This window comes from Phaenicophaeus curvirostris, chromosome 6 (assembly GCF_032191515.1).
Source record: "Phaenicophaeus curvirostris isolate KB17595 chromosome 6, BPBGC_Pcur_1.0, whole genome shotgun sequence".
NCBI lineage: Eukaryota > Metazoa > Chordata > Aves > Cuculiformes > Cuculidae > Phaenicophaeus > Phaenicophaeus curvirostris.
The window spans coordinates 56,642,758-56,668,434 of NC_091397.1; the positions used below are offsets into that span (position 1 = coordinate 56,642,758).

A 25,677-nucleotide genomic window follows, 5' to 3' on the forward strand; every position below is an offset into this window, starting at 1 on the left:
GAACCTCCCTGGCCCTGCTGGTCACGCCGTTTCTGATCCAAGCCAAGATGCCATTGGCCTTCTTGGCCACCTGGGCCACTGCTGGCTCATGTTCAGTCGCTGTCAACCAACACCCCCAGGTCCCTCTCCTCCAGGCAGTTTCCAGCCAGACTTCTCCTAGTCTGGAGCTTCTCAGGGTTGTTGTGCCCCAAGTGCAGGACCTGGCGTTTGGTTCTCAGCCCAAGGAGTCCAGCAGAAAGAAGCAAAACACCTGTACCACTGGGGTAGAAAACACAGACTCCAGAGATTATTCAGAATAATGCCCCTATAATTCAAGGTACTGGATTCTAGGCGAATGCCTTCAATGCATCTTTCCTCTTTATACAAAGAATAAAGGAGCTGGTTTCTGGCGGCGAGAGCTCCCTTCCAGGGATCACCTGGCTGACTGGAAGCTGCCATTCACCTGGGACGAGCCGCTCGCTCTCTCCAGGAGAACAAACCCCGCGAGGAGGTCGGGAACGCAGCGGGGCGGGCGGAGGGAGCCCGGGGTGGCTCGGGCGGGTTCAGCTCACCGGGCGGGGGCGGCTGCGGCTGCTGCTGCTCGGGGCTCCGCGCGCCGGGAGTCCAGGCTGTCGGGCCAGCTCCGCGCCCTCGCTCCTGCGACGCCGCATCTTCACGGAGCCCTCGGCCATCCCCGCAGTCCCGCCCGGCCCGCGGGGCCGGCGGCCCCGCTCCTTCCCCCGGAAGGGGGCGCGGGGGGGAAGGGAGCGGGGCCGCGGCCCCGGGGCCGGGGGGAATGCGGGGATGGCCGTGGGCTCCGTGAAGATGCCGGCGTCGCCGGGCGAGGGCGCGGAGCTGGCCCGCAGCTGGCTCCCCGGCGGCGGAGCCCACGAGCAGCAGCAGCAGCAGCCGCCACCGCCGGTGCAGCTGCGGCAGAAGCTGCGGGAGCTGCCGGCGCTGCTGCGGAGCGGGCTGACCCTGCGGAGGAAGAGCGCCGGCGGCCGGGTGAGTGAGCCGGGGGGGCGGCCCCAGGGCACCGGCCCAGCGAGGGGGGGGGGGGGCCGCCGCCCTGCCCTGCGCTGCCCTGTCTGTCTGTCTGTCTGTGTGTGTGCGGGCTCGGCCCACCTTTGGTGAGATAGGGAATACCAGCCAGGGGGAGTGCACGCCCCTGGCTCCAGCTCGGGGTTCCCCATGTGGCTCTTTCTCTTCCCCCCCCCCCCCCCCCTTTTCCGTGTGGCAGGTGTGTGTGCCCGCGCGTGCCCCCGTCTGAAGGGAGGTGCTGGTACAGGTGTGCGCTCGGACAGGTGTGTCGGAGTAGGGAACTTCAACGTGCCCTGGAGGTTTTGCAGCTGGAATGCGTCTCTGGGCACGCTCAGCCCTCAGGCTCTGCTGCCTCCAGAGGCTGAGGCTGTAGGATCATAGAATCTCCAGGTTGGAAGAGACCCACTGGATCATCCAGTCCAACCATTCCCATCAATCACTAACCCATGTCCCTGAGCGCCTCGTCCACCCGTCCCTTAAACACCTCCAGGGAAGGTGACTCAACCCCCTCCCTGGGCAGCCTCTGCCAGTGCCCAGTGACCCTTTCCATGACAATTTTTTTCCTAATGTTCAGCCTGACCCTCCCCTGGTGGAGCTTGAGGCCATTCTGTCTCATCCTGTCCCCTGTCCCTTGGGAGAAGGTGAGCGGTGTGGAAATCCTTAGCCAGATTTTGCTCAAGTTCACTGGTTTTTGGCAGTGGCGGTTCTCCAGTGAAGTACAGCCTGACGGTGCTCAGCAGCTGCTCTTGCCTGTGAAATCTCCCAGTAGCGACTGGAGCCATAGGACAGGGCTGGGATTGCTATCAGGTCAAGACAAACCGTACCGGGAGGCCAAAACTGGACTGCAACCCATCGTCTGAGTAATCAAAGCAAAGGGGTTGGGTTTACCTGCCTGGGGTTGGGTTTGTGTACGTGGGGAATTGGGGAGTAGGGAGAAGTCATCGTGGTGTCTATTTGTACCCTCATTAACTTTGCAGTACTTTGCCCAAGTAAATAAAAGCTTTCTCTGCATGGGGAGGTTGTTGTGAAATATAGGAGGGTGTGAATTTACAAACAAACTTCTTGGCTGAATGCTTTGTTTGTAGGAGATATACATGCAGGCAAGGTAAATAGCATTAAGGTAGTATAAAAATTTACAGCAGGAGAGTTTTTTTTCTGAGTAATATTTTGAATCAGATTCCTATTCTAGATTAATTATTTTCCTCTGGAGAGTTTAACAGACTCGTAAAGACTAGTCTATATGGAGATGCCTAGTCATTTTTATTGTTTGAGTGAAATGGTAATCCATTTGACGAGTGTCCATATGAACACAGAGAGAAGGGGATTCAGTGAAATTGAAATAGGCAAACCGTGCTCTGCCCTAGCAGGATGTTTACGACAGATATGTTTCTTGTGATGATGATGAGACCTTTTGTGAATCGAGTTTAATGTGTTCCTGTTTAAAAGCAGACTACCAGAGAAGTGGAGTAAGTGTCCGGTGAGGAGCAATGCAGAACGGCTGCTGGTAATGATGTTCATTTGCAGGCAGGTCTGAAATATTGTTTTAGCTCAACAAATACGTGATGCTTCAGGGAGACGCCATGCAGAGCAGGCTTAGATTTATCCTTGTGCTTATTCCTGACCACTACTGAAATGATTTAACAAGCAAGTGGTACGACAGTTACTCCACAAATACTCGGAGTGGGTGAGTTAACGCCCTGGTGAGAAGCTTGGGCCACTTCTGGGTCGTGCAGCTCCTCAGATATGCTTGCTGAAGCCTTGGTCCTGTCTGACTTCATATAGTCCCAGCTGAGGCTCTGCCTGGCTTTGCTGACGCCCTGCGTTACGGACCACCAAACAACATGACAGGTTTAGTGGTGGTGTCATCTGAGGCTTCACCTTCCAGTACCCTGTGGGTCTTCTTGCAAAATTTTTCCTGAACTGTCTGTCCTGGTAGAAAGGAGGCTGCAGAGAGGATGGTGAGTTTGTAAGGCAGGCTGGAGTCAGCCCAACAGATCTTGGATGAGTGGGCAATGCCGTGCAGAGATGCTGTATGGCTCCAGCAGGACCCTCTGGCTGCTGGTGTGGTCCTGTGTGGAGAACAAAGGGAGCAAGTGACATTAACATCACTGCTGGCCTCCTGGCCAGCAGTGATGTTAATGTCACTTGCTCCCTTTGCAAACAAAGTGGACACTTGGGGTGAAGGGAGCAGTCTGGCTCTGTTAGTAGTGCCCTGTGTTCATTCCTGTCCAATCCATGCTTGTGCCTTTTACTCCCAGAAATTGAATTTAAGGGGCATGACACTTTTCACGTATTTCTGTTTAATGCAGAGAATAACTTCAACCCTGAAAATGACAGTATTTGCGAGAGGGAAGGAATATGACAGAATAATAAAATGCAGTATTTATTATACTTTCTTGGTTAAATATGACTCTCTTAAATTAAAAAGGCCTTAAAATAAGGTTGGAGGAAGGTTGAGTGACATAAATATGAAACGAAGAGTCTTTTTTTTCTTTCACCTCAACAAAGTATTTCAAGTTAATCCAAAGTTAATTTTTGGAAGGTTTTGTTTGCTGATGAAATCTCCGTTCCCTCTTCCCTTCTGAAAAAAAAGAAAAATTTAGTCTGATCTTCCTCTCCAGTGACATTTTCTTTGTGATTTTTTATTTGTTCAAACACCGAGCTGAGAGTCTTATTTGTCCAGCTGGTTTCAACAGGAATGTTGCTCTTAGGTGAGCTGTTTTCACGTAAATGCTGACTGGCTGAAATTCTGGCTTGTTTAATTTCCTAGAAAAATATTATGACCCCTGAGCAGGGGGTCTGCATCTGATGCTGACTTGCTAAGGAACTGCCTGCAGTGCAGTTTGCTTCCTCATCTATAACGCAGGGATAATCTGAATGTGTGCAAGCTTGGGGACTGTGGATAATAAAATATAATGAAAGTGTTAAGGGTGCTATAATTGTTTTAAGAATATACTTCGCTGCATGCTGTTCAAATACTGCCTGTAGTGCAAGGGATGGTAGAGCATTGCATAGTAGAAGATAGGATACAAAAATGGAATAAATTTTGCAAATGGGGTAGAATATTATTTTTTTTTTGGTTAAAATCTGTTTGGGCTTCTCTGTCCTTGGCCTTTGGTGCTGGGTCCTTTGATAACAGATACAACTAATCTCCACTTCCTTTGCTAGGGGAGCCAAATGATTTTTTTTTTTTTTTTTTAAAGCTACTGAACTTTGAACTGAATGTTTGCCTTGGCATTGGCGTTGTCCCTGACAGTGGTTTTCCTTAAATTTGGTCTTAGGTCACGTGCAGCGCAGATGTCCAAGACGGCGCTGGGGTTTAAACTGAATTTGCAGTGAGCTGTGAGATGTGGCTTTTATTGCTCATCCTCTGCTTGGTGCTTGGTTTCTGCTGGATAAAACAACAGAAAATGATCCAGTCTTTTACTGTGGTGGTTGTGTGTCTGTCTCTGTGTGTGTCAGAGCTTGTGCAGAGGCAGAGGAGGAATCTGTTGTGGTGGGTCACTGTACCCTGTGGAACTGTTCCCCTCTGCCATGTGCTTTCTCAGAATCTTTGGAAAGTGGGACTCTCCTATTTCCTAGTTTGTCTGCTTGAGATATGTGTTAAGTGTCAATGCAGTAAGCATGAGTATTGTGGTTATGAACTGTCTTTGCTGTTCTTCCTGGTGCTTGCCAAAGATTTCTTCCTTTCCTCCCCTTCTTCTTGTTATTAGTGATGAAATACAGGTCTCTGCTCCTGGAAGCACCAGGAATGGGGTCTAGGCCAGCTCTCCATAGGGGAGCCAACCAGACACAGCCTGCTCTCTGCGAGGGCAACTGTACGTGGGGAGCCCCGAACCTTAACTCTAACTTTCCTCACAGAGGTTGTCAGCCGCGGCGAACTGGCCACGGAGAGTTGTTTCTTTCTGGCAGGAACATCAGCAGCAGGGTCCTGCAGGCACATCAGTGCAACACTTGCTCTATCATGCTGAAAATTCTTTTCACAACACTTAGTTGGACTCTTAATGGAGCTAATACTGCTCCTGAGTGCCTCCTGGGGGAGCAGGGAATGTTGGAGGGGGAATTACCTTGCACATACATACACACAAGTTTTTAGCGACCTCTTTTGCTTTCTAGGTTCACGTTTCCACACAAGCAAAATACTGTTGTTGTAGATGAGCATGGATGTTGCTCTTTGTCCCAGTTGTGGAGCTCAAAAACCATTTGAATGTCATGGTGTCAAATCCTGTTACTCTGATATTGTGAAAGGTCTTGCTGGTCTGTACAAACCTTTGCCATGCTTCATGCCTTTTGGCTTGAATGAAGTTGAAGAGATACCGTGCCCATTTTGTTTGTGGAGACCCTGTAATGAGTTCTGTGAGGTTTTTAGAGGTCTTTGGCCAGGCAAATGTTCTCAGACTGTCTTCACCTTAATTCTGTTTGGAGTGACAACTTTGCTGTATATGTATGTTGGGTTGTAAACTGACTGCAGGATTACAGGTTTGAAAATAAACTACGGGAGCTGGGGTATGGATGCTAAAAGTTTACATGAGCTCAGGGTGAGACTGGAGAAGTTCACAAGAGAAATATATTGAACATACATAATTCTCATCAGGCACAGAAGGTACCAGAGCTGAAAATAACTGGAGGATTGGAGCATATTAGAGATATCTATCATACATTCTGGCAGTGGCAGTTGTCGTGCTGTTGAAGACAACTCCTCTTTGGCAGGGGGGAAGACATGAAATTATATGCAATCTGTTTTAATTAAATGAAGTATCTGAACCTCTCAACCTACGTCTTGCTAAACTTGTATTCATCTTTTGTAAGAAGGTTTCAGTAGCTTGTGTCATTCAAGTTACTTTCCTTTAATCAATTCGTCCTCTGATGGAGAAAACGATAGTGTTGTAGAGGAGGTTTTGCCATTACATTTAGAAATTCACTGCTGGAAATACTTAGAATTTCCAGTATTTCCTTCTATGGCTACATTACATTGGCTTGTTGATAGTTTTTTACGTTGGCTTGTTGATAGTTTTGATTGAGCCAAATGTATAGGTCTACCTTATATTTAGGTGATCTTCCCACCAATTACTGACATTTACAGCATTCCATATTCTTGTTGGCAGCTTCTCATCTTAGTAGTGTCTGTGTTGTATCTGTCCATATCTTTCATGTTGTGGAATTGTTATCTATTCCTAATACTCCAATCCTTGAAGCCACCTAACCTTCCTGTACACCATTCTGTTTACGTTTGCTTTGACGACGCCTCTAATTGTGGCCATCAACACATTTCATTAGCATCTTTATGTTCATTTGACTGGTGTTGTTAATGAGAAGAGGAGAAAAAAAAAATCAGGAGAAGAATTGCTTCGGTACCTATTTTTATATGTACTATAGAGGCTTTAATTTTGGACGTTTCTCCTGCATTAATGAGATTGTGGTGCATAGATGCGGTATTGGGTGAAACTGGTGCACAAAAATACTGCATTGGGCCAGTGAATCAAAAGTTTTACCATCAGAAACACTATTGAAGTAGGCTGCTTGATATTGGTGACATTTTGCTTCAAAGCCTGCCATGGAAGTTCTACTCAGTAACTTAACATCCCCATCACTTTGGCAGTTACTATGTGACTAAAAATAGTCATGATAAGCAGTGTTGAATTTTTCCAGTTTTGATGAAGCTTATTATGTGTTCCTCCTAAACGTATTTGATTAAGATAATTGTCTTCACAGTATCCTTTAACTTGTCAGGTCTGTGACTGGTGGCACATGAAATGTTGAGTAATGAATAAAATAGCTTAGTGACAGTGACCACAGTAGGTGATGGGGAAATTCGGTGTCTCTTGTGTTTATTTGCATAATAATTTCTTCCATAGTCAGTGTTCAGTGAATTACTAAATTGAGAATATTTCTTAATTAGTCCATGTGTTATGACATCTGAGAAATTATGCCTGGGTTTAATTAACTGCAGTTGAATGAAATGGAAAGCAAACCCGCTCTTCTGCCCTAGAAAGTAACCTAATAAGTTTTGCAGAATGCAAAGTAATTTTTCTCCCTGAGGCTGAGGATTAGTCTTGTTGCCAGGATGATGCCCACTGCCTGTGGTCTTACACCGGCACTGGGTGTGAACCTGCCAATGCCTGGGCTGGTATCTCAGCTGCTTTCTAGCGTCCCTGGGAAGGTCCAGGTGCAGCACTAGCAGGTAGGAATAGTTGGACTCGATGATCCGATGGGTCTTTTCCAACCTGGTGATTCTATGATTCTATGAGGCGCTGCTGCCAGCGCATGGGGAAGAGGTGCCATCGTGTGGCTTGTGCCCATGGAAAGTAGATAAAATTGACATTGCCCCTTTGACACAGCAGCTTGCTCTAACCTATAGGACAGGTTATGACTTTCCTTTCTCTGTTTTTCCTATAATGTATCCTTGTAAGTCCCTCTTTCACCCACAGTCAGCTGCTATGAAGCATGGTCTTGTCTTTTAACTCCTTGCCCACATTGCAAGCCAAGCTCAAGCAGAAAACACCTTGAGTTAATTTTGCCCGTGCTCAGTCTTTACGTGCTACTTTTCTCCTGTTAGTAATAAGAGCTTCAGTTAGGGTCTCTGAAAGAAAGTATCAATCAGCCTTAGAAGATTTTGTAATTCTGGTTGAAGAAGGATCTCGCTATTTGCACTTTTGGTTTAGCTCCTGTTCTTAAGGGATGTAGCCTGCAGATCCTCAGATGTGGTGCTGGCTGTGTGTGGCTTGGAAGCCTATCAAAGAAATCTATGTAGGAAATAAGATGAACTCCATTGTAATGAAAAGAAATGTATTTGAGTTAGCAAAATTTCTGCTAGTCTTACATCTTGATGAAAGATTCCATCTAACTGTGAGCTGATTGTCCCCCTAGTTATGTATTTAAAGGGAAGTAAGCAAAATTCAGTTTGTGGAATTGTATATTCTAATTTGCTTTGTTGCAAACCTGCATTATTGGTTAATTCACACTAGATTTCCCAGCCATCAGGATGAATGAACAACACCGCACTGTACAGTTATAACAAACTCTGTTAAGGTTTGTATTCAGCTCTTGTTACTCTTATGACCACAGTGATTTGAATTCCATTTGTGCAGTGAGGAAATTGCAAAACAAGCTGTGCTATTTTATGCTGATGAAAATGCTGACAATAGGAGGCGATAACTTTTTAAAAAGGCAGGGGGAAGGAATGCAGAATATGCCATCTTTTCAACATAATTTCTGGAAAGTTGTACTAAACCAGATGTTTTATCTTTAATATAGAACAATTAACATACTTCCTTTCCCATATGTGAGATATTAGCTTGTTCTTTATACTTATACTATGTTAAATTTATGCTTATCCTATGTAACTTTATACTATATAACTTATGCATTTATAGCTGAAATGCTCCTGTCCACCCATGGTTTCTGACTTTGACCTGGCTGCGTGTTGGGTTTATCAGCCAGCGTATGAAATGATGGGTTTCAATGCGTTGACTTTGGTCTACCTCTGCTTAACTACTCAAGACTCCGTCTGGGTCTCACCATGTTCCTGTACCTGGTCACCATTGATGCAGGTGCTGTATGTCTGGTCACAAAGTCATCTCCTTGGAATGTGAACCATCTTCTATTAGGGGTTCATATTAATGCTTTGAAAAATAGCCTTTGTGTTTGTTTGGGCTCAGTATAGTACTGTAGGATAGGAAATAAAACGGGACACCTTTAAAGTCGGGACAGAGCGAGAGTGCTCCGTTCCTCTGTAGTCCCTCAGGGCTGGCTTGGCTGGAACATCTACACATTGCTGTGCTCTTTGTGCACAAACTCTGAAACCTTTTTTCACAAATAAGGCTGCCTTGTGCATCCTGTAGGGTCCTTATGCATAGATCCATTTCAGTGGAATATTTTAGGATGCTTTTTGGTATCTGCTATATAAACTTCATTGATATGACACCTTTTAATTTAAACAATTTTCATTATATCTCCGCTTTTGGCAAAAGTTTAATAATAAAAATGAAGTCATTGAGGCTAAGAAGTTGAAAGCCATGGAATCAGGAGGTGAATATTTTCAAGTTCTAGGTGTAAAAGGTGGTAGCTTTTCATAGTTGTCATGGTGTTTTTTAACTCTGTTAAATAATGTCTTGACTTGGGTTAGTCTGACCTTGTAAAATGATCTACTATGGCTGTTGTATTAAGCTAGGGTAAATTATTGGATTTAAATACTATAGTATAGAGTTTATTCTGATAAATCCCTTTTTCACATATTTTCCTGAAGAAGACCCAGCAGCCTAACTGATTAAAAGTTAATATACTTTTTATAGTGCAAAAAGAGAATACCCTGCTGATTGGGGGGGGGGGAAAAAACCCCCTTCAGTCTATATAAATACCAGTAAAGCTGTAACAATTTTTTGTCTTCCGTTTTAGAACTGAATTAGCTGCAGGTTGTGTGTCAGCATCATCCCTGAGACTGTGGAAAAAGCAGCTCCAAGGAAGGTGCTGTGGCTTCTCACAGTGGTACTACTGACCAAAGCAATGTAAGTCAAACCATGCCCTTCGAGATGCAGTAGATGGTATGCAGTCCAGTCAGTACTGAGGAACAGCAATCCAGAGGTAGTACTGCAGTTTTTGTTAAGCTCCCTCGCAGCAAAAAAGCCCCAACAGCAACAAAAAAAAATCCCCACAACAGAAAACTGAGGTCCAGACCACTTGTGAGCATCAAGAATTATTTCAATGTTGCTTGGGGTAGGGAGGGGGAGAGCAGGTGTTTGGGCTTTGTTTGTTATTTTAAGATGATAAGCATTTAATTGTGGCTTTTTGGCCAAGTTCTGGCTGAGAGTTAGGCTCAGTGATCCTAAAACACTTTGTAATTTCAGATGGATGTGGTAATCATTTGTCGTCATAGATTGCTACCGCACGCTGTTAAGCAGATGCTCCATTTCATCCCATAGGTCAATGCACTTCAGTGATGCATAAATTGATTTTTAAAATATGGAAAGAAGGGGAGAAAAACAATACACACGCATGGTTAGCTCTGAAAGTCGCAAAGCTGTTGTTTACTGGATGGCTAAAGGAATGAGCTAAAAGAATCCCTTAGATCTGGTCTGGGTCCCAGCTTGTGTACAATCCAGTGCTTTGTTGCGGTTTGTCATTTCTGCAGTGCCTGAAGCCTCTTGGCAGTGAAAACAAATCTGGGGGTGTGAGCTGTGAGTCTGCTGCTGAATCTGTGTTGCAGGACAAATCAAGATTTGTGATGTTTATTGGGGAAGGCTAAAGTCACGGGAGGTTCAAGTTCTAAAGGAACAAAAGCAAAATCTAGTAGTTAGCTACCAAAGAAGAAAGGTGAGGATGCAGCATATCCCAAGGTTAAGTGTTTTAGCTTAAGAAGGATAAACTATAACATCTGTGCATGCTAGCAGCGAGTTACACATGGGGATTCTTTAAATAATCTTTCTCAGCATTTTTTGGAAGAAAAATTAAGATACAAAACGTCATAATCTTTCCAGATTAACTGTTATAAACACTCTAGAAAACTTAACCAATATTTAGCTTTTGTTCACAAATAATAGCATAATCATGTCTAAAAATGGAACTTGGATACTTTAAAAGCTTACACCAAACATGCCATCATAAAACTATACTCGTCAGCTTGAAGTGTGTTCGCAGATGATTAAAAGACCTGTTCTTTTCATTCCTCAGTATCCACATGTATGAAAGAGATTGATAAAACTAGTTAGCCTGTTAGAGCATAGTTATTCATAAATATTGTCTTTGTAATTGTCTTTGACAGCAATTAATGGAATAAAATACATAAAATGCAAAAATAATAAAGGCAGTTAAATGAATACCTATTTATTTATATTTTTATTATTGTGTTGAAGGATACAAAGAAGAACATTCAGCAGATGTTTAATTTCTTGTTTTATCTCATTAAACAGACAGTCCCCAAACAAATGAGTTTCAGATTAGTTTTACCAAAGCGATTTATCTAATTATGGCTTTCACCGCACTTGAATGAATGGCTGCAAATCAATAGGTCTCTTAGGTTGCCAGGACATGCATTAAAACTGGTGAGTCTCCAAGCTGATTAGCAGGAGTGATGCCTCTTGTGTTTTTCCACTGAGATATCTGTCCTCAGTTCATACAGTGTATATGTAAACTGAGAATTTATCTGAAGTCCTGCTTTAAAAGTCCCATTTTGTTAGACGTTCATTTGCAATTCAATGTGGCTATAAATATTTACATTATACTGGTAGTCTTTTAATAAAAAGAACCCCAAAAAATATTTTAGTGGAAGCTAGTGTAGATACAAAGTATGCTGTAGTGGGTCAAGGTGATGGTTCATCTAGTAGCACCTCCATAAGTTTTAAGGTTGATCTACCAGGTAACTGTTTTAAGTAGATATAGTTTCTTGTGCTTTCAAGGCAGTGTTTGGCAAATATATAGTCTGCCTTCCACATTGTGGTGTTTTTTTTTTCTGATCTCACGTGAGCAGTTACCTTCTACACTGATACTTGGAGATCATTGCTATCAACCACTGTAATTACAGCTTTTCATGTCACCCATATATAAATGCAGCCTGTTAATGAACCTGTCTAATAGTTTTGCTCCAGAGTCATCTTGGAACTCACATTTACAGAGCTTGTATGTGGGGTTTTGTGGTAATGACTTTACAAAGGAAGAAAAAATACGTTTTGGTGTATTTGTTGTTAATCAAATCATCTCTTTTTTATTAGTTTTGAATACATGATCTTTAATTTCAGTGACCCTTCTGTTGCTCTTATGAGGCAGGGAACTTCCAACTTCTGTACAGTTAGTTTTTATGTATTCTTTTATATAGCTGTTTATAAAGCAAGGAATCCAAGTCTCTCTAGATGACTCATTCTGCTGTAACCATTTTTGTTACCTTGTTTTGAACTCTGGTTTTGCAGTGTCCCGTTGAAATTGTGATGGCTTGTGCTGAATGTAATATTCTAGATGAGACTGCACTGCTGATTTATATAAATCATGCGTTTTCCTCCCTGTCTCCATCATGTAGGCTTTTCATTCTAGCCACTTGCTATCTTTTTAAAGTTCCTGGTAATGCAGATTAGTTTTTCACTGAAATATCTTCACGACCATTCCGGTTGCGTTTTAAAGTTAATATAGTTAATTTAAAAACATGTAACTTGTCAGTATTTTTTTCCTTCCAATAGGTGTTACTTTGTATTTAATATGAAAAAATGCAATTTAGCATGGAGTTGTCCACTCGCCTAACTTGACTAAGTCCATCTGATGTTTTTTATAGACTTCTGATTGTGACTGACCAAAATCATGTAAGCAAAATTTGCTTGTGTGGTTACAAAGGTTTTATTTAAGCAGTATTCAGCCTTGGACATCCTTGTGTTTTCACTGTCTTAATTGAAACAGCCTGTTTAATCCCGTTCTTTTCATTCATCACTTTGCTATTTCTTGATTATTCGCAGTATTTTGTCTCTCTGGGAAAGACTGCTTTAGCTTTTTTAGAGGAGCTCTGTGTGTTAGAGTGAGTCTATGCTAAGTCTGTTATAGGTGCCAGTACACCTGTAGACCATTGCGGTGTAGATGGTCTCTGAACGTACAAGAAAACTTGCTAGTATCATATCGGTCTTGATCTTGTTACAACATACTGTGTCAAAGGCTTTCCTGTTCTTGTAGGAAATGTAAATATATGGATAACTTGTGAAGCTTCTGTTCAGTGGGTGGACAACTGTTTAGAAGGCTCTACGCGGACTACTCGCCAACGACTGTCAAATCGTCTCCGTGCAGGGCTCTGCTGCTATTAGTGCTTTATTTAAAAACTGTAGCGATGGAGTAGAGAATATGGTTGTTAAGAATATTAAAAACAGGGACAGAAAATATTTCTATAGAGGTCTTTTGCATTTAAACACAAAGTGTAGCTAACAGAGCAACACCACTATCAAATGAAAGCTGTGGTCATATAAAAAACATTGCAAACTTATGCTCTTTGAGAATCCATTTATTGTGACTGTAGAAAAGGACCTACCTCAGTTGTTTATTAATAGCAAAACACATTACAGGAAAATTTATGGCAGGATGGTGGGAGGGGGTAAGGAAACATTGCATTCTTCCATTGTGTAAATTAAAATAATTCCAAAGAAGTAGCCAGAGACAATAATTTCTTCTTATAAACCTGAGTTAAAAACCGTACCCTGTCACTGAAGAGTTAATGGTAAATTTTTTGAGGCTTCCCAAACTGGAATCCTGATTTTATTTGTTTATATATTTCAATTTGAGTTAAGCAAGTAACAGACTGAATCTTCACCCCCTGTTTTAACAGTTCTTGGTGTCATCTGACTTTTAGAAACAAATACCGAGGGTCTGTGAGTCATCTTCTTTTCAGCCTGAGCCAGCTCCAGTTTCAGTGTGTGTATGCTTGTTTCTTTATACTGTGATTTTTTTCCCTCCTAAGTTAGTCATCGTTATCTCTTGGCACAAGTGGAGAAGTTAAAAACATCAACAAGCATGAGGCATGCTAAAAACATGCAAACAAACGTCCTGTGTAATCTTCCAAACCCCAGAGCATTCCTGTTCCCCAGAGTGTTCCCTTTCCTATTATTTTGTTGTTCAAGAACCCATCTGATCTTTTGATCATATCCTGATGGAGGGAGCAGGGAGGTCAATTCCAAGGCAAGGGTTTACTGACCAGGAATAGTGTCCAAGAGGCTCTCTCCAGTTAACTTCTGCGCATGAACCCAGTGTCCATGACAGGCAATATGGCATTGCATAGATAAAAGGCAGCAAATAGATTAGAGCTGAAAAAACTTGTGTTAATCTTTTTGCAAGCTTTTCTTTTTGAAAAAGTCTCTGTGTGTGTATTTATATGCCAAGAAGGTGCTGAATCTCATTTGATTTTGACGCAGCTATTTTTGGCACTTGAGAGGCGACCAAATAGGCACCTCATCCTGTAGACTTAGCCTGGCTTAGATGAAAACAGGGAAGCCCATACTATTTGTGGTGGGGCTTCTACTGAGACAAGGACTAGTTTGAAGTCATGCCTGAAAAGCTGGTGTGAGAAAGGATGGAGCAGCGAGTTGAATGGGGTGAGAATGAACTGATATTTGAAGACAGTGTATCTCAAACTGAAGGTCTCTTACAGTAAGTGGTGATTTGCTATCAGTCTGATGGCTTGGATGTTCATGCTGAAGAATGAGTTATTGAGTTGGAGGGGCTTTTGAGGTTGTCATGGCAAAGGGTTTGGAAGAATCTGAATGTGCAGGCTGGCCCAGGCTTCCTTGGAGCACTGATGAGGGCAGACTGAGCATCACAGCAGACTGCTAGGAGGTCACAGGCTTCTTGCTCTTTGTTAGTATTTATAGAAACACAGGGAGAGTACCTCTGCCAGTCTCTGACAGATCAGTCACTGCAGTGGGGAGTACTGCAGTGTAGTAATCTTTTAGATAGTTTTGCTCCCCTGATTTCAACAATTTCTCTAACAAACTACAATCTTCCACAGGCATATTGCTTAAATTTTGAAGGCAGCAGTTCCCCATCTCTCTTCTGCTCTCTTTACTCTCTCTCTTGCCTCCTCCTTTGCAAAGGCCAGAAAACATTTGCTGAATTAAAATGATATTTATTACTGACTTTTAAATTTAGGTGGGCTGGTAACTAGGATACAGTGGGCAAGTGGATGGAGGATAACAGTATCTTGAAGTGATCAATGTTGCCAGCATTGGCTGTGATGCAGAATATTAAAGAGGAAGAATTAATTCTCTTTGCCTCTAGACCTGAAAAAATGTGGTCAGTCTTTACCTGGGGTGCTTTTATTTCCATGGGACAAAGCAACTCTTCAAGGATCTTGGGGTGAAGACTCAATCGAGTGAAACAGAAGGTGGCTCAGTTCTGTGTTGCTGCTTTACATGGATATATAAAGGATGATCCTGGGAGAGCCTTGGACAGTGAAACGCCTGGCAGGGCGCAAGGAGAAGGCATCTCCAAATAGTACAGGGGATGCATGAGCTGCTGCTTACTCTGATGGTCAGACTCTCCTCAGATTTACTTTTCTTAGTGCTGGCTGCCAGGCCTGACTGTTTTCAGGTGGTGGAAATGTGACCTTGTGGAAAGGCGGTGATGTGCGAGTCCTTTCCTCTGATTGTACTACAGCATCAATAGAATATTCTGCTGGCTCTTTGAGGCTGCTTTGTTCAGGATATGCTCAGTTATACTTCAGCTGTGAGTAATGCAGAGGCTATTCTACTTCTATATGGCCTGATTCACACTACTGATAGTAGCGCTCGTGTTCACATTATGTTCTTCTGCTCCTCTCTTACTTTTTCTAATAAGTATTTCCTTAAAAATAGTTTCAGTGCTACCACTGCAGTCTTCAGTGAGGAATGAGATACTCATCTGGGTTATTCTTGCAGATTCTGCAGGTGCAGGCTTTGGCTACTGCTTCATGTGTGTTTTGAAACAGCTTTGGAAAGGTCATCCACAACTTTAAAGAAAGGAGACTTCTGTTTTAAAACAAAAGGTTATAACCAGTTGACTAGGAAGGCTGCCTAACAGAGTATCTCTGGGCTGCGCCAACTACACTTAAACCCATAGTAGGATATTTTGATGTGTATTTTCTTAGACATCTGCTTATGCAGTGTACGTCTGGCCTGTTCCATGGTGAGGTAAATAACCTCCTAACAGTTCCTCCAGAGCAGTAATCTTCCTTACAACACCTAATGTAGAGAGATCTTGTTGAAATTCTAGAGAATTGAGTCTCTTTGTCAAGATGCTTCTGACACAGGTGTGTAAGTTCAGCTTCATAACATAAAATTAACCTCGGATTCCTGCACTGCTGTAATATTATGGGCCTTTTTTCCCCACTGCACATGAATTTTTTCATACTTAGTACTCTTTTTTAAATTTATTTTTTGTAATGAGGCTTTGAATATAAATAAAATTGACTAGGATATAGACATATGGTGGAACTTCTGTTGGGATGCAGACCTAGATAATAGTTGCAAATGCAATTAAAGGTTAATTAATTTAGATAATTTAATCAGATACAAAATTAGAAAAATCTTCTAATCCTTGACTCTCAATTTGTGAAAATTTTTTTCCTGTTTAAGGAATAGTACGTTTTTTGTAAAGGATTAACCATTTGTGTCTTTATATTTGTTTAAAGGCCTCCTAATGCATATAAGGAATGAAACAAAGGGATGGGAACTTTCATAGAACGATAGAATCATAAAATGGTTTGGGTTGCCAGGTTTAGTTTTTTAGTTAGGCTTTTTTTCTGAGGGCTGGAAAATTACCAGGATTAGTGACCTCATGTGGTACAAGAGGCTGATGTGGGAATTTGTTTGTTTAGTTAGGCTGCTTAAAAAAATTGTTGGTTTTTTTTCCCATATATACTTTCTCCACAAAAGGTTTAGTGTAACTCCTTTTACTCTGAATTTGAGTGGGGTATTGTCACAGAGGGCATTAATCTTGCGTGAGTAGCTTGTCAAATTTTGTGGCTTTTTGCTTTAAATGAGTTTGGTTGAACAATTGTATTCTAAGCATGAGGAGAGAGGTACAGGGAATGCATGTGCAGGCCTTGTCTGATCTCGCCCATGCTGTCTTGAGAATAAATGATGAATGCAGAGAACCCTTATAAGAACCAGTTGTATTCATGACACTTCCAAATGTGTCTTGTTGGAGCAAGATCCTACCCTTCAAAACTGTAGATCAAAATGAGAAAACTCCCTGATATAAGCTGGAAAATCTCAAGAGATGAAGAAACCCCCAGCCCTCACACATCAGGATCAAACCTCTACAGCAGAGTGAAGAAGGACTTGTAGACTTAATTGAGTTTAGAGTGAGTAAATTTACAGTGAGTAAATTCAGAATAATGCAGCATAGGCGTGATGTGACTTGTCCATGTGCTTTAGTAATATTAAATGTGTGCAGACAATTGTTACAGTAATAAAGGATGAAAATATATACATCAAAAGAAAGGCAAGTAACTAAAATTAAGAAAAAAGAATACCAATGAGGAAATCTTTCTCTCTAGAGTGGAAGTCTTTCCTAACCTCAAAGACTGTGTTGTTCTTTTCTTGAACCTATGTTCATGAAGGAGATCACATCTGAAGATGCCTGAACTGTTTCTGTGACCTTATGGGAATGCTGAACACATAATTTACTTTCTTAACAGCTTAATTGACATATGATATATCATTTATAGTAGTTGGTTATGATCTTATCGTACTAAGTAAAACTTGTATCTGTTACGTACTTGGCACTTGAGCTGTTTTTCCATGTCCAAAATTTTATGACACTTACCTGTGTCTTGCAGGTATGATATTTCCTGATTCTATAAATTCTTGGTTCAGTGAAAGCAAAATTTACCTAAGTTGCTTTTAGTGTTTGTTTGTTTTTGCTAAACTCCTGTTCGTGTTCTAATCCTATTCCTTATGTAATGCTTATTGCACACTACATCCCATGTTATTCTATCTGCTAAGTAATCCGGATTGAATAATAGGTGTGCAGTGGTTTCTGAATTTTGGACTGCTGTGTTTTTCAAGTCCCTCCCCATTTCAGAGGTAACAAACCTCCTGTTGGAGATGGAGTGCACTTGAGTTTTCATTTGTTCTGGCTTCAAGGGCCAGACCAAAGGCTTTCAAGCACAAAAAAGATGTTATCAGGGTTAGTGTGATCCCGTTCATAGACTGTTTGAAGGCGCCGGGCAGAGCTTCACGTAGCACTGAGGTTCTGCCAAGAGCAGGCCAGGAGTTTCTGGGTCTGTTTTGCCCAGGAATTGTTTGTGTGATCCAAGGGAGCAATCGCTTTCCTTCCTTATGAGTTGAGTGCTTCTTAAGCTCTTTGTACAGTGAGGCCGTGACTGCTTCACAAAACTAAAATAGTTAGACTTTAATAGTTTTTCTACAAAAAAGTAAATTACAGCTTTTCCTCTGAAAGTGGTTAAGAACTCCTCCTATCCAGTCCATAGTAGGTTGGCATCGACTTGTGCCAAGAGCTACTGTCAGTGAAATTAATATTGCTCCCAAGAGGTCTCATAACCGAGTGCTGCCAATGCAAACAACGGCGCTGCAGATTCTCAAACTGTTAAGGCTCCAACGCAAGCTCCTTTAACCAGAGCTTGTTCACCCTGCTCGGAGGCCGCTTCCTACTCTCTGAAAATCTCAGAAGCAAGAAAAGCAAAAGTTGGCGGTTTTATTCATGATGTGTTCTGTTTTAAATGCCCTGTAGTTATGTGAACTTAGAGTGCGGCTACCCTGACTCCTTGGCGAATAGCTTGGGTGCTTCTAGCCGTTAGCATAGTCAGTCTTTACCAGTGTGTCTCAAAGTACTTTGCAGAGCCAAGTGGTCATGGTTGTTCCCATTGCACAGGAAAGGAAATGATTTGCTGTGGATCGCAACCACTTCAGACTTGGGAATAAAACTGAGATAATCTTAACTCCTTTTGGGCAAAGAAAACGGCATCGAGAGTAAAATTTACTCTTGTGCCCTAAATTACGCTCCTTGTTGTAGGCAATGGAGACTTTAAAAGTGGTTGGCTTATGTGTGATTAATTAAAAAAAAGTTTTGTTTGACACATAAACACATTCAGTCATATTTAGCTTGGTACATACTGGGAAATGCAGAAATGCTTCTGAACACAATGCTTTAATGACAGTTGTCCTTTCAGAAATGAGCCTTTAAATATAAAGAGCATTGTTTATCTTTATAAAAAGCAGACGTTTTCTTCACAGATCCCTTTCTGTTTTGGGGGAGGTGTGAATAAACCATGAGTAGTGGGTGTCCCTTTTGTGAAATAACTTATTCAGATTCAATGCAGGTTCTTTTTATACAGAATAGAAGATGAGAATACACTCTTCAGTTTCCTTTCACTAACAACCCATTTGGGTGTCCCCAGAGAGCTTTGCAGGCTCACCTGGGAACCCTACATTGCAAGCTCTGCTGAATGCAGATTTCTCTTTTTACAGCTTTTTGACCTTTTTATGCTACACCTAAGTATACGCAGTTAAAGACAATCAGTAGAAGATCATTTTCCTTTATAGAAAAAGATCCTTTAGAAAGGAAAAATAATTTCTATAAAGACATTTTATTTAATATTAAATAAATATTAATGTAGAGAACTCTTCTACTGGTTTATCTTTGTCGCCCATGAATTCTGGCAGCAGGTTTCGATCGGAGCAGTGGGGGAAGGTTTGTTACGAATATTATTTGGCAGAAAGTCAGGCGCATTCTCCAGTTTCATATGAATGATATCTGCTGAAAGTCAGCTAGCTTCCCAACCAACTCTGCTTGCTGTGCCTTAGCAACCACAAGGAAAAATCTGCTGCCACATGGAAACGGATTGGGATTCATGACAACACTCCTTCTATCCAGCCAGCCAGCCTCAAACAACAGTAGCATTTCATCTACTAAACACAGCACACATCTTATTTCTGCTTAACCCCCCTATAATTTGTATAGTAGCAAGTGATGTCAAATGCAAAAATTCGAAGGTTGCAAAGTGATAAGCAAAATTGTTCAGTAATTTTCTCTCCCTTCCCCCAATCCTTGCTTGGCATAAGTGAGCATAGGGAGCAAATGAGCATTTTCTCCTGCAGAAATTGCTGTCCTCTTGTGTTGCAAGTTGAGGAGGGTGTGTCAGGCAGGTAAAACCCAGTCAGGGGCTGGGAAGTCTCTAATTATTACAGCAGCTTGTTTTTAGCACCTCCAGCAAATCTTTTCAACCAAAAATAACCTCACAGGGTTCCATCAGTTGTAACAGTTGCAGTAGTTTCTGTTGCTCTTATGGAATTATCATTTTCATGGTTAGTAAAGAGAGAAAGAAATCTGTCTAGGAAAAAAAAATATTACTTTTTGATTTGTGTGTGGAGTGGGAGAGAAGCCCGAGGGAAATTAACTTAATACCCCTGGTGGATTTTTTTATTTTTTTTCTGAGCCACTGTATTGTTAGAGTTGAAGGATTGGTAGAGGGAGGAAAGAACAAACAGATGTTTGGTTATGAGCATGAATTTGGATTCAGCTTTATTTGTGATCCTTTTCTGTATTCTGTCTCCCATGCTTGGAACGTGAGAAGTTTTCAGCATGAATACTTGTGAAAGTGTATTTTAGGCTTGGATGCTTAAATGCTTCTGCTATATAATTTCCTTTGTGGTCACATTAGCCAATTTAGGATTCAGGTGTTGAGTAGCTGCAGCAATCCCCCTGTCAGGGAATAGAAATGATCTCATTACCAGGTAGGCTGTGCTACAGCACGTGCATTTGAAAATGAGATGATTTTTTTTCAGGCTATTTATATTTAGGAAAGAAGCTCCGATAGAGCACAACACTAAAGCATTTGCTTAATTTTAGGTATACTGGATAATTCAATTTGTAATGCGCAAGGGCTATACTGAATTCTTTAGGAACAAAAGGATAGTGTCCTGAAACCATGAACAATGTTTTTCTCATAGTTGTACACAAATATGTTCCCAGAGCTGCTCACCAGTGTCGAGTTGATTTTGGGTGTGCTTGCAAATTAAGTGCTGATCAAACAGACAGATATTGATGAGTGTGGTGCAAACTGAGAACAGGTGAAGTTTGATTGCGCATTGCAAACCCTTAATGTGGAATTGTGTCAATTTTTGGTAAAGCAACCAGTTAAAAGCCTAGTTGTTTGAAGAACTTGGAGGGAGCCTAAACAATTTGCTGGGTGGGAAGAAGCCTGATTCTGTCGTTTCTAGTTTCCTTTTGTTTTAGTATAAATCCCGCTGTAAAATATCTAGAAAAAGGAATATTCTTGATTAATAACAAAATTTCTTACTTCCCTAGTAAGCTTTATTTTTTTGCTGACTGCACAGGAATGTGAGAAACTCTTAGAATCGTAGAAGAAAGACAAAACATTTGCATCCCAAATTGGAAATTATTTTTTTCCTCCAATTTCTACAGCCTCTTCTGTAGTGTTACAGTGTGAGTTTTGGTGTAGACAGGTTGCTGGCTGCTACCACTGGACTAAATCCCAGCTGAGGAAAGCACTTGAACTGGAGATCCAAGCGCTCTTGCTTTGTTTCTTTCTCAGCGTGATGGTGATTAAATTGCTAGCAGATGTATAGAGCATTACTGATGCTACCATGACTGCAGTGCTGGCAATGGCAGAAATATCAGAAATTGTTGGAACAGCTTGGGCAGCAGGCAAAGCACAAGCAGCCTATAGGCAAGTCATCCTGTGAAGCTGAGATGAGGCAAAATCCCAGATCTAAAAATGAGGAGAAAATCCTAATGCATCTCCAAAAGGTATGAGTGAAAATGTGCTCTATAACCTAGTATCTGTAGCTCTTGATGAAAACATTAACCAGTTTGTAATAGGTGCCCGAGGAGCTGCTGTAGTGAAGCTAGTTCACTCTTCTGAGTAAAGAACTAAGTCAGCATATCACAGTAAGATGTGACTTGATCCTGTCTTTCCAATGGAGACCAAAATGTGCCTTCATTAGTACACTTTGCTAGTTGTGTAGTATACCATGGGGAAATTTCTTTCCAAATCTTTCAAAAATCACTCTCTGCTTATTATCATCACTATCTTTGCATGCTTAGCTTTAAATACTGGCGGAGATTCTCAACCTGTTTAAAAACAGTTATTAATTTTGATTACTGTGTTTTGTATATACATAGTATATATACTAATTTAAACCCAGGTGTAGACCTTGCATAGTAGTATCAGCCATTGAATTGGCTACTGCTTTTAAAAATTTAGCTGGAGTATTTGATTCATAGAATCATAGAATCACCAGGTTGGAACAGACCCACCGGATCATCGAGTCCAACCATTCCTATCAAATACTAAACCATGTCCCGCAGTGCCTTGTCCACCTGTGCCTTAAACACCTCCAGGGAAGGTTAATAGTTCTATAAGCTGGTTATATGGATTGTAAAGAAGAATTTCCTTCTGGTTATTTTATATGGTTAGCTGGTCACTTTATTCTAATCCTCCCATTCATTTAACACCATTGCTGTCCTTCTTGTGTTTCTAGTGGTTTTAAATACCACAGTAAACTCCTTTATAATTTTTCCCAGTTTCAGACTAAAGTATCTATGGTGAATTCAAATTTGGATCCTGGCAGTCCTGTTCCAAAACCTTCTCCTGGGCCACCGGTTGCAACTGTCCTCTCCTGTCACATGCAAGCTGCATCCCCAAGATCGAGTGCCATCCCTGTGCCTCATTCATACTTCACGCTCCTGATTGCCCTGCCCAAAGCACTGACTCCCTGCCCCTTTCTTCTGACATCCTGAGCAGGGAAGCTGATGCACACCAACTCATGTATGATGAGAGAACTCTTTTGGAGAACACTCAGCACTCTCGATCTGCTCTGCATATGATCTCCTGTCCCAGGACCGTAAGTGCTGCTGCCATCTCCTCATCTCCTCCCCAACACAGGGTTTGACAACACTTCTAGTGAAGAAGCACAAGGGGATGCTGAGGTGGCAGTGCCTGGAAAGCAGCACTTGGCATGGGCAGCAATAGCTACTCCAAGGTAGCTGTCACAAGATGAGTTGATCGCTTGATGAATTTGCTTTGAAAGCACATTTTGGCTCATTCTAAGAGAGTTATTTGTAAATCTTTTAATGTTTGTTTTGGGTTTTTTTGTGTTTTTGTTTGGTTTTTTTGTTTTTTTTTTCTTTTTAATTACTCTGTGTGTGTTAAAACCATATAGGAGCAGGCTATATTTACTATATACCTTCAGGAAGGAGTGGTGCTTCACCAACACAGCCCAAAAGTTGAGGTTTTCAAACAAAGCTAGACCCTCAACGTGTTCACTCTTCCTCACTCTGAAAGGGGACTACCCAGATTGTCCCAACAGCCAAAGCAGAGCCTACTTAACAGAGGTGCTCTCAGTAGCACAGACTGAAGGGATTTTGTGTTAGCTAAATATTTATCCAGGCAAGTTTAAAAAAAAAAATTGATATGAATTTCAGCTTATCTGTAGTGAGTGTTTCAACATTACACAGGCTGTGCTTTAGCGTCAACTTGAAAGATGATTTTTTTCTATTGCAGAATGTCACTTCCACTTTTGGTTTATTTTCTCGTATGTGTTTTCCATTTTCTTATATTTGTAAAAATTTTGTGTGTTGATTTCTACATGACAGGCTACATGTACCCTATTGGGCTCTCCGATGTTTCCTGCTTGCTCCAAGCTGGTACGGGTTCAGGCTGCCGCTGACAGAAGCCATTGTCCTGCCTTCCCTTTTCCCATTTTAGAGCTGTGAATTCCTTCTCTCTCCTGCCCGCACCAGAGCTAGCGCTGTGTGGTTTGAAGGGTAGAAGATTTTTTTTTCTCTACTAATTTTCCGCCTCGGTCATCTTTTGCAGAGCTCATGGAATTTCTTTCTAATATCTAGACTAAATCTACCCTCTTTGACTTTATAACCGTTACCCCTAATCCTATTTCTACAGTCCCTGATAAAAAGCCCTGCACCAGCTTTTCTTTAGGCCCTCTTTAAGGCTGCTATAAGGTCTTCTCTTCTCCAGGCTAAACAAGCCCAGCTCTCTCAGACCATCCTGGTATGGGAGGAGCTCCAGCTCCCTAATCATCTTTGTAGCTCTCCTCTGGACCCACTCGAGCAGGTCCATGTCTTTCATATGCCAGGGGCCCCACAGTGGGACGCGGTGCTGGAGCTGGTGTCTCATGAGAGCAGAGCAGAGGAGCAGAATCTCCTCTCTTGACCTGCTGGCCATGCTTGTTTTGGTGCAGCCCAGGATACGGTTGGCTTTCAGGGCTGTGAGCGCACACAGATGACTCATATTCAGTTTTTCATCCCCCAGTACCCCCAGGTCCTTCTCCACACAGCTGCTCTCAAATCCACGCATCACCCAGTGTGTATCTATGTTTGGGATTGCCCCAACCTAGGTATAGGACCTTTCACTGAGCCTCATTGACCTTCATAAGGTTTGCATGGGCCTCTCTAGCCCTCTGGATGGCATCCCTTCCCTCTTGAGCCTGGGAATGGACTGGGGAGGGGAGAAATTGATGTATAAGCTTTGACTGTGCTGCTGCAGTGAGTGAGGCTTTTTGAATGAAAGACTTGGACAGGAACCAAGTGAAGTGGTGGTATGTAGGGCTGCTGCAGAACTGAGGAGTTAATGACGTGCCAGCTAGGAAGAGTAAGTGGGATCTGAGGCATCTTTGTTGGGTATGGGAGTGGCGAATTAAGCGTTTGTGTTATAGTATTTCCATATGGAGCTACTGTTAACGCATGAAACTACACTAACATTTGCGATAAGTGTGGAAGGGTAAACAGTGTTAGATGCTTCTGTGGTTCCTCGTCACTTCACTTCCCTCTGTAAAAATACAATAAGACTCAGGAGTGGGGACAGGTGGCGTTACTGACATATGGATTCTGTAATTTATACAGAGTGTGAAAGATGATTTGGGGTTTTTTGATTGCAATATACCAAGCGTGAATTGGATCCCTCTCAAAGTGAGGAATTGATGATGCTGTCTGCAAGTTGGAATAATGTGAGGGAACACCACACAATCCTCCCATAGTGCTGCCAGTCCACCTGCTCAATGTCTTCTGTTCCACTTCCAAACTTCTTTTAGGCAATGTTTATTTGTGTCTTGTGTGGCTTGTAGTAAGATAGAAGTTGCCAGTAAGCATCAGTGTAGACAATATCTTGTCTCCTAACACTGTCAAGATATGGAAGTATCATGATGAGTTCAGATGGGGTAGGTAACCTGACTCATGTAGAGATGTTTGTCCTGTCTCTGTTTGCCTTTCAGAGTTCTAATTCACTGTTAATTTTATAAGTTTAAATTCTCAGTCTTTGTTGATCAGTAGTAAGGTTTTGGCATTTTCATTTCACTGCTATGAAGTGTTATGTGTCATTTTCCTTTCTATCTTCTCAAATATGAATCCTCATTTCATTGAGTGATTGGTTATTCTCCTGTTACATAAAATAGAGCACAGAAAGTCTGTCTTTTCTCTGTGCCATTTCATGATTTTGTATGACTGCATTATGCCTCCTATAATCTCTCCTTTGTAAGTCAAAGTTTTTTCTATCTCTTCTCATATTAAAATTTACCAAAGTCCTTTATTGTTTCTACTACTATTATTATCTGGATAGCTTCTAACATTGGAGCGCCCATTTTTTGAGATGCTCTTACCAACATCTCATTACTAGCGTGTGGCATGGCAGACGTAATGCTGATCAGTTAGAGCAATGTCACCTCCCCTTGGTCATCATTTTATTCCTCATTCATCCTATTTTTTTAAACTACAGTTAAAAATTTCATTCAGAAGAGTGTTTTTTCTTGAGAAGTGGTCAGTGACCCAGAGGCATCTTTACTGACTTGATAAAGTTTGGTTTAAGAGGTATTGGAGCATGTGTAATTATATTTTGTCTGTCTATTACATGCTGCTTTTAATTTTGAACTCATTATGATACTGTCTTTATACCTGACTCTTTTAGGTTTATCTTGAAATTCTTCACGGTCATACCTGCTCTTTTGTGACCCAAGAAATTGTGTGTTGTCTACAGACTTTGCCACCTCATTGCTCATGTTCTTATCCAGATCAAGAATAAATGTAGCAAATGATGCAGAACTGAGTTTACCAACCCTTTTTCCTGATGTGGAGAAAAAAATTATTTGGACACTTCAGTTAGACTACTTAGATTATTTGATAAATTCTTTTTATTTGGACTTCAATAGCAAAAAGACCTAGATTGCT

General features: G+C 41.8%; 1 protein-coding gene across 5 annotated transcripts in view; it reads left to right on the forward strand.

Moving 5' to 3' along the window:
• The first annotated feature begins 772 nt into the window (after positions 1-772).
• The window catches only part of RAPGEF5 (Rap guanine nucleotide exchange factor 5), a 156,459-nt gene continuing 131,554 nt past the window's right edge, over positions 773-25,677 (forward strand). For 2 of the 5 annotated variants that reach the window (XM_069860298.1, XM_069860299.1), the window contains exon 1: positions 773-984. In XM_069860298.1, the coding sequence (XP_069716399.1) occupies positions 784-984 (201 nt within the window). In that variant the 5' untranslated portion in view covers positions 773-783. Of the gene's footprint in view, positions 985-2,960; positions 2,979-22,250; positions 22,344-22,442; positions 22,482-25,677 lie in introns of those variants that run through there. The other 3 variants (XM_069860302.1, XM_069860300.1, XM_069860301.1) reach the window with 3 other exon arrangements.